At 44.6% G+C, this 14,666-nt stretch overlaps 5 protein-coding genes and 1 non-coding gene across 6 annotated transcripts; 4 read left to right on the top strand and 2 right to left on the bottom strand.

The window, feature by feature from the left end:
* Positions 1-89: 89 nt before the first annotated feature.
* Positions 90-2,344, top strand: F4812DRAFT_434085 (TAFII28-domain-containing protein). The gene is given in 4 exon segments (XM_047934690.1): positions 90-422; positions 436-1,157; positions 1,236-1,713; positions 1,784-2,344. The coding sequence occupies 2 exon segments, from the start codon at positions 513-515 to the stop codon at positions 1,596-1,598; spliced, it is 1,008 nt and encodes a 335-aa protein (XP_047788756.1). The 5' UTR covers positions 90-422; positions 436-512; the 3' UTR covers positions 1,599-1,713; positions 1,784-2,344.
* A 150-nt stretch (positions 2,345-2,494) lies between these two features.
* On the top strand, positions 2,495-2,595 carry F4812DRAFT_t108. The gene has a single exon. It is a non-coding gene; the product is annotated as a tRNA-Thr (tRNA).
* Positions 2,596-4,649: 2,054 nt separating this feature from the next.
* On the bottom strand, positions 4,650-6,676 carry F4812DRAFT_78988 (uncharacterized protein). The gene has a single exon (XM_047939434.1). The coding sequence runs from the start codon at positions 6,293-6,295 to the stop codon at positions 4,883-4,885; it is 1,413 nt and encodes a 470-aa protein (XP_047788755.1). The 5' UTR covers positions 6,296-6,676; the 3' UTR covers positions 4,650-4,882.
* Positions 6,677-7,601: 925 nt separating this feature from the next.
* Positions 7,602-9,029, top strand: F4812DRAFT_434074 (uncharacterized protein). The gene is made up of 6 exons (XM_047934689.1): positions 7,602-7,804; positions 7,903-7,992; positions 8,076-8,098; positions 8,186-8,245; positions 8,382-8,443; positions 8,495-9,029. The coding sequence occupies exons 4-6, from the start codon at positions 8,243-8,245 to the stop codon at positions 8,721-8,723; spliced, it is 294 nt and encodes a 97-aa protein (XP_047788754.1). The 5' UTR covers positions 7,602-7,804; positions 7,903-7,992; positions 8,076-8,098; positions 8,186-8,242; the 3' UTR covers positions 8,724-9,029.
* A 259-nt stretch (positions 9,030-9,288) lies between these two features.
* Positions 9,289-11,542, top strand: F4812DRAFT_434061 (putative amidoligase enzyme-domain-containing protein). The gene has a single exon (XM_047934688.1). The coding sequence runs from the start codon at positions 9,606-9,608 to the stop codon at positions 10,992-10,994; it is 1,389 nt and encodes a 462-aa protein (XP_047788753.1). The 5' UTR covers positions 9,289-9,605; the 3' UTR covers positions 10,995-11,542.
* Positions 11,140-13,003, bottom strand: F4812DRAFT_460709 (carboxypeptidase s; the record flags this gene model as incomplete). The annotated part of the gene is made up of 2 exons (XM_047937736.1): positions 11,140-11,891; positions 12,034-13,003. The coding sequence occupies 2 exons, from the start codon at positions 13,001-13,003 to the stop codon at positions 11,140-11,142; spliced, it is 1,722 nt and encodes a 573-aa protein (XP_047788752.1).
* Positions 13,004-14,666: the final 1,663 nt, after the last annotated feature.

The following is a 14,666-nucleotide window of genomic DNA, read 5'->3' as shown; positions in this document are numbered from 1 at the left end:
AACATCCGAACCATTTTACTATTATTGTGGGGTTAGGTAGTTGCGGTCCGTGACCATTTGTACTTACTTAAACTAGGTAAAAGTATAACGAGAAAAACATTAAATCTGTGGTTTAAGCTTGCTAAGATAAGTAGATACCTAGGTTACGTAAGGTTACGTAAATCGTACCTAAGTACTTCGTACCTAGGTAGGTTAGATTCGCGTTATCTATCCGTGTCTCTCTATCCGTGGCTTAGGTTCTTTCGTTATTTACCTTGATACATCATCATTCGTAAAGTTCGAAACGCGGAATTATTATTCCCAAAATCTACTTCTGTCCAAGCATCCCCCATCAAAGCTTCCTCAACTTCTACTCGACACGAATCAACAAAAGCATTCGATATCCTTTTAACTACCTTGGCTACTTGACATCCAAACTAAATTAGATCTCGAAACTAGATCTCGAAGCTAGATCTCGAAGCTAGATCTCGAGTGGGCTTCACTAAACTAGGTCTTCTTCTCAACAAGCCGACATGGCGTCCCCTCCACGCGCCCACTCACCTGCGGGTTCTCCGCCATACTCTTCTAGCGCGCAGTTGCCCTCGAAGAAGCGCGGCTCCACAACTGCTGATTTACCATCTCAACCACCCTCCCTTAAACGTCGCAAGGCATCGGTCATGTCTATTGCCTCCGTAGGCTCGGCTCATCCTCTTCGGCAGACGTCCTTCCCGCCCGACGAATCCCAAACCCAGACTTTCTCTCCATCCTACAGACGATCTCCAAGCGTCGATACCATGAGTCTCGTTAGTGGAAGTCAGGTGAGCGGCGCGCCCAACAAAAAAAAGCGAGGCAGAAAGTCGAAGGCGGAGCGCGCAAGTGAGGCTGCGGTCGAGGCTATACGCGATGGCACTCCAAGTGTCGTGGGAGGTCGCGCGCCCACTGTCCTCAGCAACGCCAGCGGCAATCATGCTGGAAAGGACGTCGACCCGGACTCTAGAAAAGAAGAGGAATTCGAGATACCCGAGAATATGGCCAGCATGTCTGCTGCCCGAACCAAAGAGCAAATTGAAGAAGAGAAGGAACTTAATGCGCTGTTGAAGGCGCAAATGGACGCACAGCAGTTCGACCGGTATGAAGTTTGGCATCGTCAAACACTCAAGAACGCAGATGTGAAAAGGGTAAGCTAAATCATATTCCTATGTTATTGGTCACCTCAATCGATTATAACGAATCTAACCGTCCCCTCCCCTGCGTAGCATATCAACAGCGTCACCTCGCAGTCGTGTCCTACCAACGTTCATCAAATGATGCAAGTCGTCTGCAAGATGTACCTTGGGGATATCGTCGAGTCCGCCCGTGAGGTTCAACAAGAGTGGGTGCAACTAGGCGAAAAGCAAACCGACCTATCCGACGACGAGCTTGAACCGACGAACGAGTTATCGAAACACCGCCGGCAAGCGCCTTTACGGCCCGAACATCTTCGCGAAGCATATAGACGTCGCAAGGCCGCTACCGAGAATGGTGGCGCTTTGGGAAGCTTGATGGTTTGGAACCAGCAAACGCAAAACGGAGCTGAGAGATTTGCAGTGAGGGCGGGTGGCCGCCGAATATTCAAGTAATACCTCGATCCCACTTGGAAGATTGATAGTCTTTACTCGAGCTGCAGGAAGTTCCAGGTCTTCATAGTTTTGATTACCGAGTATACTTTACATACGGGACTTAGATATATGACAGGTACTGCCAGGATCACATCAACTCATATCATGATAGTCAGTAACACTTACACTTTATTCTTTTTTTGTAGGTTTTTTGGCGCGTACTGGTAGAGAGGAAATTTCTCAATCTCTTGACCAGCAACGGCGTTACAACACACAACCTGAACATTTATTAGGTCGACCGTGTAGTATTATTATTATCTGCTAAACGTAGGATTGGCCGCAACCAAAAAAAAAAAAAAAAAAGGAAAATTGCTACAGAGACGGCTTAGATTAAGCATAGCACGTCCAGCCTTATCTCAAGCATACATTATATTGTGAACCAAGCTGGAGCAACCGGATGGCCTTTTTACAAGCAGTACAAGAAATTTTGATACCCCCTTTAGATTAGGTAGTTAGGTATATTAAATGCCACCTATCTAGCATCTTGAGAAGAATGTTTTTTTTTTTCTCACCGTGATTCTAATATTATGTCTAACGGGCCCCTTCAGTTCAGATTATATGAAGCCTTGATAGTATGATGATTGCGTTTTCTGGATAGTTGAGTGTAATTCTGAAGTTGATGAGATGTCTTATAGCGTCCATCATCGCCTAAAAGTGTATCAACATACGAATGAAATAATTGAGCAACAGTGGTCGTTGTACATACAGTTTAATCAAGCTAGGACCTCGAAAAGGTTCGTTGATTCAATTCTGCCATAATGGATCCAGTTTCACGTGATTTAGTTATTGTACCATATCTCTCTCTGTCTTCTTGATGTATATAAAGCCCTGTAAAAATACCAGTTTATCGTCGCATGGCCCCTATAGCTCAGTGGTAGAGCGCAGCACTTGTAATTCTTCTTCGAAGATCCATTGCGAGTACATGCTGAGGTCCATCGTTCAATCCGGTGTGGGGGCACAATAAATTTTTTGCCTTTAATTTTTTTCCTCTCCTTTTTCATGTGCTCCCTTCTTTTAATATGGAATATCTGGTGTTGCTGCCTGCATATATATTTGACGGCGTCACCCCCAAGCCGTACTGCGCTTCAATCAATTAAACATTCGGGAACTTCTAAACCTGATTTGTCAATTATCAAATATTATAACGTTGAATCAATTCTTCTATACCTTATGTATTTACCTACCCAAGGTAAGCTTTAGTAACGATCTCGGACGATGCGATAGGTAAAATACAATCTCGTGCGTGCTTAGAAAAGGAAGTGCGATCGGTATCCGCTTTATTGTTTCTAACTTGTCCTTGCGTTCTGTGGTCTAGGTATTAGAGGTACCTAGTGAAGACTAGGACAGAAATATTAGTCGAAGATGTACTTAGGACGTAATTATTATAACAAATCGCCAATCAACACCATTTTGACTAGGTCTAGGTACTTGAAAGCAGCAAAATGGATCGCTGTTTTTAAAGTAGCAAATTTCACAATATCTAAGAGACCTGGTTCAACTTCATTCAAGATGATTATTGTAACGAAACGTTTCTTGGCAAGAAATGGAAAGGAACCCTAAACTTGGAATTTGATGTACCCATCATGACTCTAGAAGTCTTTTACTAAAGATCCTGACAATAAGTGTACGCGTATTCATTGTATAATACTTGGCCCTAAGGCCCTCAAGCAGATGTGCGGCACCTACAGGTCGTCGCTTAGTCATCAAAGGGGTCACTCCTGAATTACATTGCGACTGGCCCTGGTGGGTACGCACCTAGGTACCGTAGTAATGGTGATACGGACTTAAGGCGACATGGAATCAAGTCACAACATTCTACAAGACATGAGGCGAACGTAAACTCACATGCTAACTAAGTCAGCATAACGTCCACGTTCAACTCGAGGTTAAGAACTCTGAAGCCCGCATCATAACTCCACACAATCGAGTTATTATCAACATATGACCCGAACAATTCGATGTAGGATAATCGTCTTTAAATGGAATCAGATATTGGGTAGGATGGTAAATTCAGGGTTCCTTAGGTTATTCTAGCTAAGCTGTATTAGTTACGTGGTAGAGCTACGGAGCAGCGGAAGACGTTTTACGACAGAAAGATCTTTCTGATTTCACAACTGCGTTAAAGCTTCGAGCGTCTTAGTAATAATGTGCGCGTCTCCTTTTCTTCGTTAAAACTTGTTTCCTCCAGTGTGAGGCCGTGGATATTTCTCATTAGTGCAAGTAGATAATCCAGAAGATTCGTGGACTCTCTCCAGGCTTCGTGTTAGGGAATGTCATAAGGAGGATAAGCTTAACTCCCGAGGCAATTTGGTCTCAGTCTTAACTAAGGTAGATTTCTAAGATGGTGCAAACCCTTATCAGACTATCGACAGTGGTCGTAGATAGGGAGAGTTTGATGAATGTTGATAGCTCTGAAAGGTGACAGAAGGTGCCAGGGGGTCGGCTGGGAAATCTTGGATGGTTGAAGCATAACTGAAACAGATTCTTTTAGATCTCCTTCTTAGGTATACTGCATTTTATATTTTGCAGCATGTTGCATTGACCAGGAGGTTTGTCAAAGTTGAGACTGTGACGTTCGATCAAGCTGGAGGATAATCCAACTACCCGCGGCCGGAGTGGCAATTGGTACAAGACAGCAAAGAGAAGCATATGTGGAACAGGTTGGAATATATCCAGATCACCTCTTATGGCGTCATTGAAGCCCATTTTATCGCTATCAGTACCTTCATCGTTGATATTCTCGTTGAGGCAGTAATAGATGGCTTCTTTTCTCGGCTACCGAATATGGTGGTCACTGACGCATCAAAGCTGTAACAAAACGAATAGGGTCCAAGATATTGCACGTGTAAGGTATGTAGCAGAATAATCCATAGTACCCCCCAAAAAATACCTCTATCACAAACAAAAGTCATTAGCTTCTAGAAGTAGCGAATACGGATAGAGTGCGAAAACATATTCAATATACCTGATGTCATCACATCAAAGGGAGATATATTCCGAAAAGAAAAATCCATTAGATAGAGTAGCGGGGGCCACTCCCAAGCCATGGTATCTTAACTAGAGACGCAAAACGGTATTTTATTTGGTACCCACTCAATATCGAGTTCCTTCTGTCTCCAGATGTTCTTGCTGAGGAGGCGGGATAAATTTCATTCCCTGACAGCCGTCTCTATTTAGCATATAGTGCCTATGAGGGTAAGCTTCCTCTAAGGAATAGATTGGAGGACAGCGTGAGGAAGGATGAATCAACCGAGGATTATATCTTCCGGTTGGTCAGTCAACCGATCTTCGACAAACTTGTAACGATCCCGCGGGTTATTAGATCTTGCCACTTCCTTCTTTACTACAACGACAAACTCTATTCTTTTTATTTTAGCGTTGATCCCAGGACCCTTCTTCCATTCGTCGAAGCGCTTTAAGAGAGCTGTTTCGTGCGCATTTTTCATGACTCGAATCATTGCCTTATTCCGCTTGTCCACGCCCTTCACGGCAGTTCTCATTAGATAGAGAGTTTCAACGTTGTGCCATGATCTTGCAATGGTTTTCCAGCATGGCTCTGTGGTAGGGGGTAAGTTGGGTGACTCCGCTTGTATAGCCAATGACCGTACCATAGAACGGTCACGCAGGTTGTACTGATTTTTGGCACAGTAGCATCCACGGCACCCGCCATGGCAAGGCTCAAAGATCACAATGTCATCACCAGTAACAGCCTGAAGTGTTCTGGGATTGAACGAATTCGTAACTGGACTATACATGGCAAAGAGATTCAGGTAATGGAGCCGCGCAACCCATCGTGACAGGCGACAGGCGTTAAACCAGCTAGGTTGGTCGTTCTGAACCTCAAATTGACGTTGGGTGTGTGATAGTGAGTATCGGTTCACTATATATACTAGACGTGGCTCGATGGCGGCCTCCCAAATCATGATTTTGAGCTCATCCGGAAGGTTACGGTACTTTGGAAACTCAGTGAGTGGCTTCATAAAGCGTGGAGAGCGGCGAACGTATCTGCTAGCAGAAGCGTTGCTTGCTTTAAGCCGTCTCCTTGATTTACTTTTTGGCTCTTTGGCCCGAGATTTGTCGCTTAACACTGTAGCCTCCGCAATCATAGCATTCCCATTATCAACACGGGAAGATCCGCGGCTGGATATTCGAAGCTGGCCAGTTAGGGGGTGTGATGTAGATGCCGTATCCAGCGGCGGCGGATCAAGAAACAGAGCCTGATCTCTCACTTGACCAGTCATGTTACGAGTATTATCAGTGATCTCGTCGGAATTGGTAATCCGGTCATTCATGATATAGCTAATATCTCTCGACTCCTCAAGTTTGGATACATTGGAATTGCGTACGTGCCTCTTGGAGGAGCTTTTAAGCCGGTCTCCTAAGGAAGTAGCATGTGGAAGGGTACCGACCAAATGACCGAGACGGGCTTTGGTCATGGATCGTGTCACTGGGCCGGTATACGGTCGCGAGTTGAACATGGACAGGGGAAGAATGCCAGCATGCGCAGGCGTCGACATCATCGGTGAGTCTGTCATTTCGACGTCCCGAGGATCCTGGTGGTAATTGGGCTCCGGCTGTGAATCGAAACCTGCTTCACGTTTCGTACCGTCCATATAAAGGTCCTCGATGCCATCATCGGTCTCTTGTGCTCCTGCCATTTTGAGATTGGCTAAAGATTGTCTTAAACTGCTCTCCTGTTCTTGTCCTGGATGCAATGAGACGATAGTCGATAAAATAAATGATATCCGCAGAGGACGGAAATGTGTTGTAAAGAGGTAGTAACTGTCCGCTAATTCTCACAGGGCTTTAAATGTGCACGTGGATGAGATGTTCTAGTGCTTAGTACCCAGTACCTATAGATAGATAGGTACCTAGATACAGGTACCTTAGGTAAGTACCTAAAGTGGCCAAAGTCCCAAGGTTCCTTCCCCTCGTTGGTAGGTCGTACAATTCTTGGATCCTAGTGGATGGCAGGTAACACAGGTGTTCAGCTGTGCAGTAGCCGCTGTGACGCTTGATGGGAGGTAGGCAGTATGGGGTACGCAGGTGTACGCAGGTGTAGAGATAGCCGTGTCGGAGTGATTTTTATTTACCTTGGGACTCAGGTAAAAAAAATAAATAAATAAATGAAATGAAATGATTCGTGGTGTAATATGATATCCCTGAGAAGTTGTACGAATTGGAAGATTGACGAGAACAATAAGAAAATGCTCCGTCTTTCGGTCAAGTTCGTTCCAGTTTCAACTTTTCGGTGGTGAGAGACCCTGATTGAGCAATGCAGATGGAGCCTACCCTGAGGTAAGTTCCAAGGTTCTAGGTTAGGTACCTTAGGGAGATCCTTAGGAGGTACGTAGGTTAGGTAGGTAGGTACCTAACCTAAACTTTAGGTAGCTGCAGATAGGCACCTGACAATGGATACCTTATGTAGGTAGGTACCTTCTAGAGTAAGCTGAGTCAAAAGATCGAAAGGAAGAACTAAATGCAAAACGGAAGCTCAGGAAGTTGTACGACGTCAAGAAAGCCAACTAGGCAAATACCTAAACTTTGTAGTATGATAATTTCCCCGAGATGTGTAGGTACCTTTTCCTATTTTCGCATGAAGACGGTGACGGTGAGGCGACACGATACGGTATACTTCAGCAACCGTAAGATTGTTTGATAAATCATCGTTCTGATGATGCGGGGCAATCGTGGAGGGGCAGAGGGGCAGAGGGGACAGAGGGGAATAGGTAACAACGAGGGACGGCCTAATAGTGGGGCTCATTAACGTGGCAGGCGCGGAAGCTGCAGGCGCAACGTTTTAGTACCTTAGCAAGCTGGCACCTGCAGCTTCCTTACGCACCTAGGTAGGTATGTAGGTACCTAGTACTTTACTTCACCTAAGGTACCTCCTACTTGGCCAAGGTAGGTACCTGGTATTCTATTGCCCTGGTTATGAACCTAAGCCAAAGCATTTATTTTGATGAATTATCACATGGATTATTTTCTCTTGGGAATTTCAATGTTTTTTTTTTTCAACAGAATCCAAATTCCACATCTTGATTAACTCCTGGCTTGCTTTAAAAATACTTATCTAAGTACTTGTCAGATATAAACTTGCTGGGCCATACTTACAGGTAATCAATACCTAACCTATAGAAGTCTTGAATAATGACTTAGAATCAAAGGTATACTATAGTATGAAAGTTCATGGTAGAACACCTGAGGATGTTATAAAAAAGAGTTAACTTAACCATTACGCGAACAACCGCGAATCAGCTATTAGTTACCTCATCTAAATTTAGATCTCCTCAGTATCGGCAAAGACCCTTAGTACTGAGCATAGTCGAGTGGTCAATTCCTATAACATTCCCAGGTAAAAGTTGAACTATACATCATTCCGAAGAAGCTATAATATATTCTTGAGAACACTTCTAACCACTGGCTTTATGAGATGAGATATTCAACTTTTCCTATTTACGGTACGTATACTATACTATCGTACTCTACAGGAAACTTAGCGATGACTACTTCTCACTTTTCCTAGCTTACGAACAGTTATGCTTTAGCTTCGAATGGGTAAAGTGGATTATTAAAGTGTTAAAGTGACACGGGCAAGGCACTTCATGGTAGGAACACTACCTACCTCTAGAGAGCTTCCTGTCAGTCACCTTAATCATTCTGTAAGTACAATAAACTTTGGTTGCACTGTTGGGTTCTAAACTGAACTGGTCAGGTGCTCATGCCATTTGTTTTGATATCTAGGAACTTGGTTATATATTTCTTCAAATCATCCTCCTCTTTCTTTTCTTAAGACGTCATGAAAGGTATATAGCCGGTAATCATAGCTTTGCGAGCATTGTCTTACAATATCCTAGCCCGTCTGGCAGGGTCGCTTGCGACTCTCAATACGCAAGGACAAGCCACTGTCCAAACCCGGTATTCCTAAGATGCGGGTCACATAAAGACGTTTGCCTGGGATGGAGTATAAATCACCTTCATCTTCGTCCACGATCTTTTCTCCAACAAACCGGTGAACAGCACTTTCCTCCGCCACCACCACATTTTCGCAAAGACGACAAGGCGTCCGATGGTTCCGAAAAGTAACCGGGAGAACCTTCAAGGAATTAGAGACAATGGATATAGATTTTTAGGGGGTCAGACAGCATCTACTCTACGCCAACATTTCGAGAGGCACATGCGCTAGGCTAGTAGAGAGCCAGGCGGGCATCAACCACCTTTACTTGATCTCCATGCGTCAACTTTACATTACTTCGAGAATAGACCCTCATGCATTGGGCTTTGCTTTAGAAGACTATTTCGGGTACGATATGGCAACTTGGGTTGGATACCTAGTATTTTACTTTCTAATAGGTACTTCATTCACTTAATTTCACTTTCATTATATACCCGACTATATAGTCCTCCGCGATGAACTTATGTGATTATATAATTCGAAGGGGATATAATCTTCGCTGGGACGTTAGTCAGGACACTGCTACGCCCAAGAAGCTGCCCCTCGCAGCACCTATGAAAGCCTCCCCCTTAGCACTCGTCTAGAGACATGAAAATCACTATGACAGTATATATCGGCAACGGCACAACACAACAATTTGATTCGATTGCAGTAGTTTGTGATCGAAGATTATGTGTTTTGAATTGTAAAGTATATGGGATGAAGTGAACCGGCTCGAGCGTAGTGTATTATCACCTAGCGAACCTCGAGTTTGACGTGAGGTAATCAGCTAAAGAACAAACAGGCTTCTTCTTAAACAAACCCGCCATGTCACTACTGGTTTGTCTCTCTCATCATGTATCGAAACCAGGATGATGTTAGCTAGTAGTTCGGATGACTATATAATATTAAGGGGTCCGTGGCACATAGCGACTAAAGAAATTGGAGTTAAGGTCATAGGCAAGTAAAAGACCTAAACCAAAAAGATCCAAACAAGACCATTGTGGCATACAATCGAGTAAACAACATTGGAAATGGCAAATAGAACAAAGGGTGATAAAGAGAAGCTAAGCTTCGGTATAGAAATGGAATTTTTCCTAGCATGGCGCGCCGAGAGCTTTACCGGTACGGTACCAGCGCCCCCAGGTGTTCAGGTAAACCCTGGAGCTCCTTTAGTTGTCAGGGGGAGGTGGGAGAATGCAGGTGACAGGGTAGGCGCCCTAGCTCTTATAATAGACGAGGCTTTCCCATCACCAGAAGGAGCAGTTGCGCCATTGGATAAGAATGCAATTAACTATGGCGACAGAGAGTGGACTCATCTCCAAGGGTATCGACGCTGGAGTGTAGTGGATGACGTTTCGTTGAGAGCACTGCCTAAGGAGCTGGCAGATAGAAGCGATAAAGATTTCGGATGGATCGGCGCCGAAATCGTTTCGCCAGCTCTGTGGGCTACCAACGAAGGGTTCGACGAAGTCCGTAGAATGTGCGACTTTCTCCAGAGACACTTTTGGATATTTAATTCTCATCAGGCCGGGCTTCACGTACACGTGGGTAATGGGAATGAATGGCTCCCCTTGAACTCGCTTAGACAGATTGCTGCTCTTCTCTACGCAGCAGACCCGATCTTAGCTCAGTCACATCCTAAACATCGATACGAAAATGCATATTGTACGAGTCCACGTCTATATTCTAATGTTTCCTTCGGGTTAGTAAATCCTGTTCGTGAACCGGTTCAACCTGCCCCTCCCACCGAGGTAGCACAAGTCGAGAGGCCATCTAGATATGCGCAAGTCATAACGCGCGTACAGAACCTTTTTCAACACTTTAAGAGTCATCCTGAGCCTTCCAAGGATGACAAAGTTACTAAGAAGGTTCGATTTCCCACTCGTCCAGCTACGGGTGCCTACAATCTCGATCAGGACACCGTGCAAGGTGCATTGTGGGATCTCGGCGGAGACTACCAAGGCCCTCACAACGCCCAAAGTTACGAGCCTGTTCCGCTGATTACTGCCGTCGGCGAAATCCTCAGGTCAGCGGATAGGCATTCCATTGCGAGAATGATGGGTATTGGCCTGAGGAGAGGCGCATACAGCTTTGCGCAGCTCGAAAGAGAGACAAAAAGAACGATTGAGTTCCGCCAGGCCGCCAGCACGGTTGACCCGATTGAAGTTGTCACCCATGCAAGAATTGCCGTAGGTCTTTGCCGGTTTGCTGCAAGCGCCAGCCATAATGCCCTCATGCAGGTAATCCTTGACTGCGAAATGGCAGAGGGAAATCCCTCGTGGTTCGACGTTTACGATTTCCTTTCGGAGGTAGGTCTCACACCTGAAGCTAAAATCGTTCAAGCAGTTCTATCAGGGACCCTCACTGATGACATGAGAAAAGAATACTGGTTGAGCCGGAATCATGTGCCAAGGCTATAGTAGCCCCATACAGTCATCTTTCTCTAATGTTATGGCACCAGGCAGATTTTATCCCACTCAATATAAATTTTCAAGAATCTCACAGTTAACCTAAGTGCCAGTGAGACTAACGACTGTTTCTTGAAGCAACGTTAGATAGTTTAATTTAAGCTAACCCAGCTTCATCCATATTCCTGATAAAGAGGCTATACCATTGCACACCTTTAATATGCGCAAATATGCTAAGCTTCTCATCAACTGTATGTACTCCATCAAATCCTTCCTGCTCAGGATCCCACCCAGGGCCGTAACGGAAGATGTGCTTTGTTAAGTCCCAGTAATACCTAGTGTCGGTATTTCCAGCCATAATTCCTGGCGAGACAAGAAGCTTTTCACCGTAGAGAGCCCTGGTAGTACCTGAAAGCACCGAATACGGCGTTACCCCATCAACAGCCGTTGGGGTTACTGGTGCAGGTTCTAGCGTGTCCGCCTTCGAATTAAGCTTAAGGGTGATTGACCGGGGCGTTTCCGGTTCATCTTTAAATGCGTGAACCGTGAGGTTATGCTTACTGGCGATCTGTTCAGCTATCTTCACTAGTTTCTTCTGTACATCAGATGGATGGTCGCCGACATTGACTCGGTGGTTGACGAGGACTCGAGTACGCTCTGGGAGTGCGTTGCTCTTGACCCCACCACTTATTATGTCGGGTGCTATCGAAGTTGTGAATAAGTATTTGACAACGTCGCCTGCTTTCGCTGCCTCTAAAGCCAGCCTGTCTTTCTTAGAGCAAGTTTCCCCGTCATGAGACGGAAGAAGCTTCTTTAGCTTAGATGGGAATTCGGGACTATGAGCTGCGCCGCATTGTAAGAGACCAAGGAAAGGGTTGGTGGAATGCAGGTGTGGCTCGTACGGATTGTCTGAATATCGATCTACGGTCAGTAATTACTCAAAGAAACCTTTTTCTTAGAGCCAGCCTTAACTTAATATGGTGGCATCATTTGATAATGTATCACTTTGCTGACTGAGTCCAGAATTTAATAGGGCAACAGGGCCACTAACCTTCAATAGCAGTCACCAGTTCCGCCATGACTCCTATTCCATTATGAGCAGGAGGAACCGAGGAGTGGCCGCCCGGCATACGAATAATGAGTTCAACATCGATAGCGCCTTTTTCAGCGACTCCAGGAAGGGCAAATGTGGAACCCCAAACTGTTGACGTTCCAGCTCCCTCGTCTACGATGACTGCAGCACCGTCTTTTCCATAGCGGGAAATCAGCACTTCAGCAAGATGTGAGGCGCCTTCCCTCCCGGATACTTCTTCATCGAATCCGAACGATAAGATTAAAGTTCTCTTTGGTTGGAAGCCCGCATTTATAAGTAATTCGACAGCCTCCATAATACCAATGAGATTATTCTTGCAGTCGTTAGATCCTCGGCCCCAGATGAAATGACCGTCGAAGTGGCCACTAAAAGGGGGATGGGTCCACTGTCCGATAGTCGACTCAGCTACAGGGACAACATCTTGATGAGCCATGAAGACAGTCGGTTTTAAGCTTCTCTCTGATCCCTTCCAAGTATATAGGAGCCCGTGAGTGTTGACCTTTTGAAGTTCCAAGGTCTTATGGATAAGCGGGAATGTTCTTTCTAAGTACGCGGCAAGGTCAAACATTACGTCCCATCGGTTATCTTCGCCAACAGGTCCCAAGTCGTCGTAAGACTGGGAGGGGATCTGGATTGCTCCGCGCATACGAACTACAGTTTCGTTAAGGAAGATGGGCGAAGTAATATATTCGTCCAGCTTGGAGAGCGCGGGGGTATCATGTTGCGGCAAAAGAGGCTTGACCTGAGGGCAATACGCTAAACCGTTCAAATCGCCATGGTTCAAAGGTGAAGAAAACAATGCGTTGTAAGTGGTACCTAGTAGTATCAAGGCAAATACGACTTGGACTAACGTCATCCAAACGGACCTCGGACGGGGACGCGAGTCCGCACCTATCGATTGCGGTAAAAGCTCTCGTTTTTCATACATCTTGAAGATGTCATTTGAGAGAAATTGAAAAGAGAATTATTTAATTTCTAGAGTTATACATTAGGCAAAGTCTCAAATGTATTCATTAAATATATAATCTTTAGGTGATAAGAGAATGAAGCATCAGCTTCTAGATGATGCTTTTATTCGTTCTCTTATCACCGAGGACCGGAACGATATTATGTACACACCCCCATCCCATGTTCACCCATGTTTATCGATCCCCTATATCGGGTCTCATACTACCTCGATTGGGAAGGTCGAATTGCTGCTTCTGAATCAGTGTCCGGTAATCTAAGGGATATAGATGGTAAAAATGAGGCTCAACTGTAAAACAATGCTCTGAATGCTACTAGTTGTTTTGACTATCCTAAAACAGTTGAGGTACCTCTTATAGATATAAAATTTTGGTCACTATTCAAATTATCCTTTAATCGTGTTTAACAAATGCACTTGTTAATATGTATAAGAGAGGTATCTACCTACGTACCTACCTAGCGAAGGAAGTCCTTGGGATCTAGAAATCTGCGATCAGTTGATATTTATAGCATCCGCTGCGAATAGATTTAAAATGTACCTAGGTACCTACTCTTACTAGCCGATTTGCTGGCATACAATCATGTATGACGGTTGACGCGAAACAATAGCTCGATCAACATTTACAGTATTTCCCCTTTACGTTAAATAGCTTGTACTGTGTATATCGTGATTTTAATGACACTAAAAGTCTTAAGAAGGCTTAAATATGCGAGTTATAAGCTACCTTATTTCTTTAGATGTTTCTTTCTTAAGTGCTACGTTATGATTAACCTCATACGACCCCTTATTTCCATATTCCCAGTTTAATTATCCCTTTGTCTAAAAAGAATACTGTTCTGGGATTAACATAAATAAGCGTGAAACGATCCCTAACCATTTTCTCGCTCCCGGCCCTAGGTGTAACCGTATCTTGATTGTATGTCTCGTATACAATGATTGATTAAGTCTTTCTGCTTATCATTCCAGTCCCAGTAGTAACTTTCAAATATCTCCTCGCGGTGTTGCTCGTAGTAAGCTATCTCTGGCTCGGTAAGCACGTGCATGTTGTTGCGGATGAAATAGTTCCATTCCTGGTCTAAGCGCTGTCTCTCTTGTCTCTTCTCACAGGGAATGCAAACTCGTTCGCGAAATACAGCCTCAGCCCAGTCATTTCGCCTTGTCTTCTGACACAACGCCTCACTACAAAAGCGTGGATATTCTGCTGATCCCCTGCGGATAGCATTCTCGCAGGGCTTTTTCGGCCGTGGTGGCGTGACATCTTGGTCTTCATGTCTACATGTAAAGTAAACACGTCTCAACCAGCACATTGTTCGAAGTTCAATTGACCTTTTCTACTGTTATTGTGGAAAATAGTAAGATAGTATCAGATTTGGGGGCACCGCAGAGCGAAATTGTCGAAAATTGCTGCCTTTAACAGGCCCCTTAAATGCTGCACCAAAACAGTTTGCATAAATATTTGTCTAGAGACAAACCATAAGAAGGGGTCAAGATTTGAATGCAACAAGAAGTTGTTTTCAGGTGCGTTGGGGCGTGATTACTATCTAAGTGTTTACCAATAACTACATACTAGCCAGATATTCCAAGTAAGTAGCTTCTGTGTGAGCTATCCGATGATTCACTTTTG

The sequence above is a fragment of the Daldinia caldariorum genome, assembly GCF_022478825.1.
Source record: "Daldinia caldariorum strain CBS 122874 unplaced genomic scaffold F4812scaffold_12, whole genome shotgun sequence".
Classification (NCBI taxonomy): Eukaryota; Fungi; Ascomycota; class Sordariomycetes; order Xylariales; family Hypoxylaceae; genus Daldinia; species Daldinia caldariorum.
This window is presented reverse-complemented; position numbering and strand designations above follow the sequence as displayed.

Bases quoted from the DNA above. Each gene is read 5' to 3' on its own strand.
- F4812DRAFT_434061 (XM_047934688.1), top strand. From the start codon at position 9,606: ATGGCAAATAGAACAAAGGGTGATAAAGAGAAGCTAAGCTTCGGTATA.
- F4812DRAFT_434074 (XM_047934689.1), top strand. The intron at 8,444-8,494 runs GTATATAGCCGG...ACAATATCCTAG, and splicing joins TTCTTAAGACGTCATGAAAG to CCCGTCTGGCAGGGTCGCTT.
- F4812DRAFT_434085 (XM_047934690.1), top strand. From the start codon at position 513: ATGGCGTCCCCTCCACGCGCCCACTCACCTGCGGGTTCTCCGCCATAC. The intron at 1,158-1,235 runs GTAAGCTAAATC...TCCCCTGCGTAG, and splicing joins AGAACGCAGATGTGAAAAGG to CATATCAACAGCGTCACCTC.
- F4812DRAFT_78988 (XM_047939434.1), bottom strand. From the start codon at position 6,295: ATGGCAGGAGCACAAGAGACCGATGATGGCATCGAGGACCTTTATATG.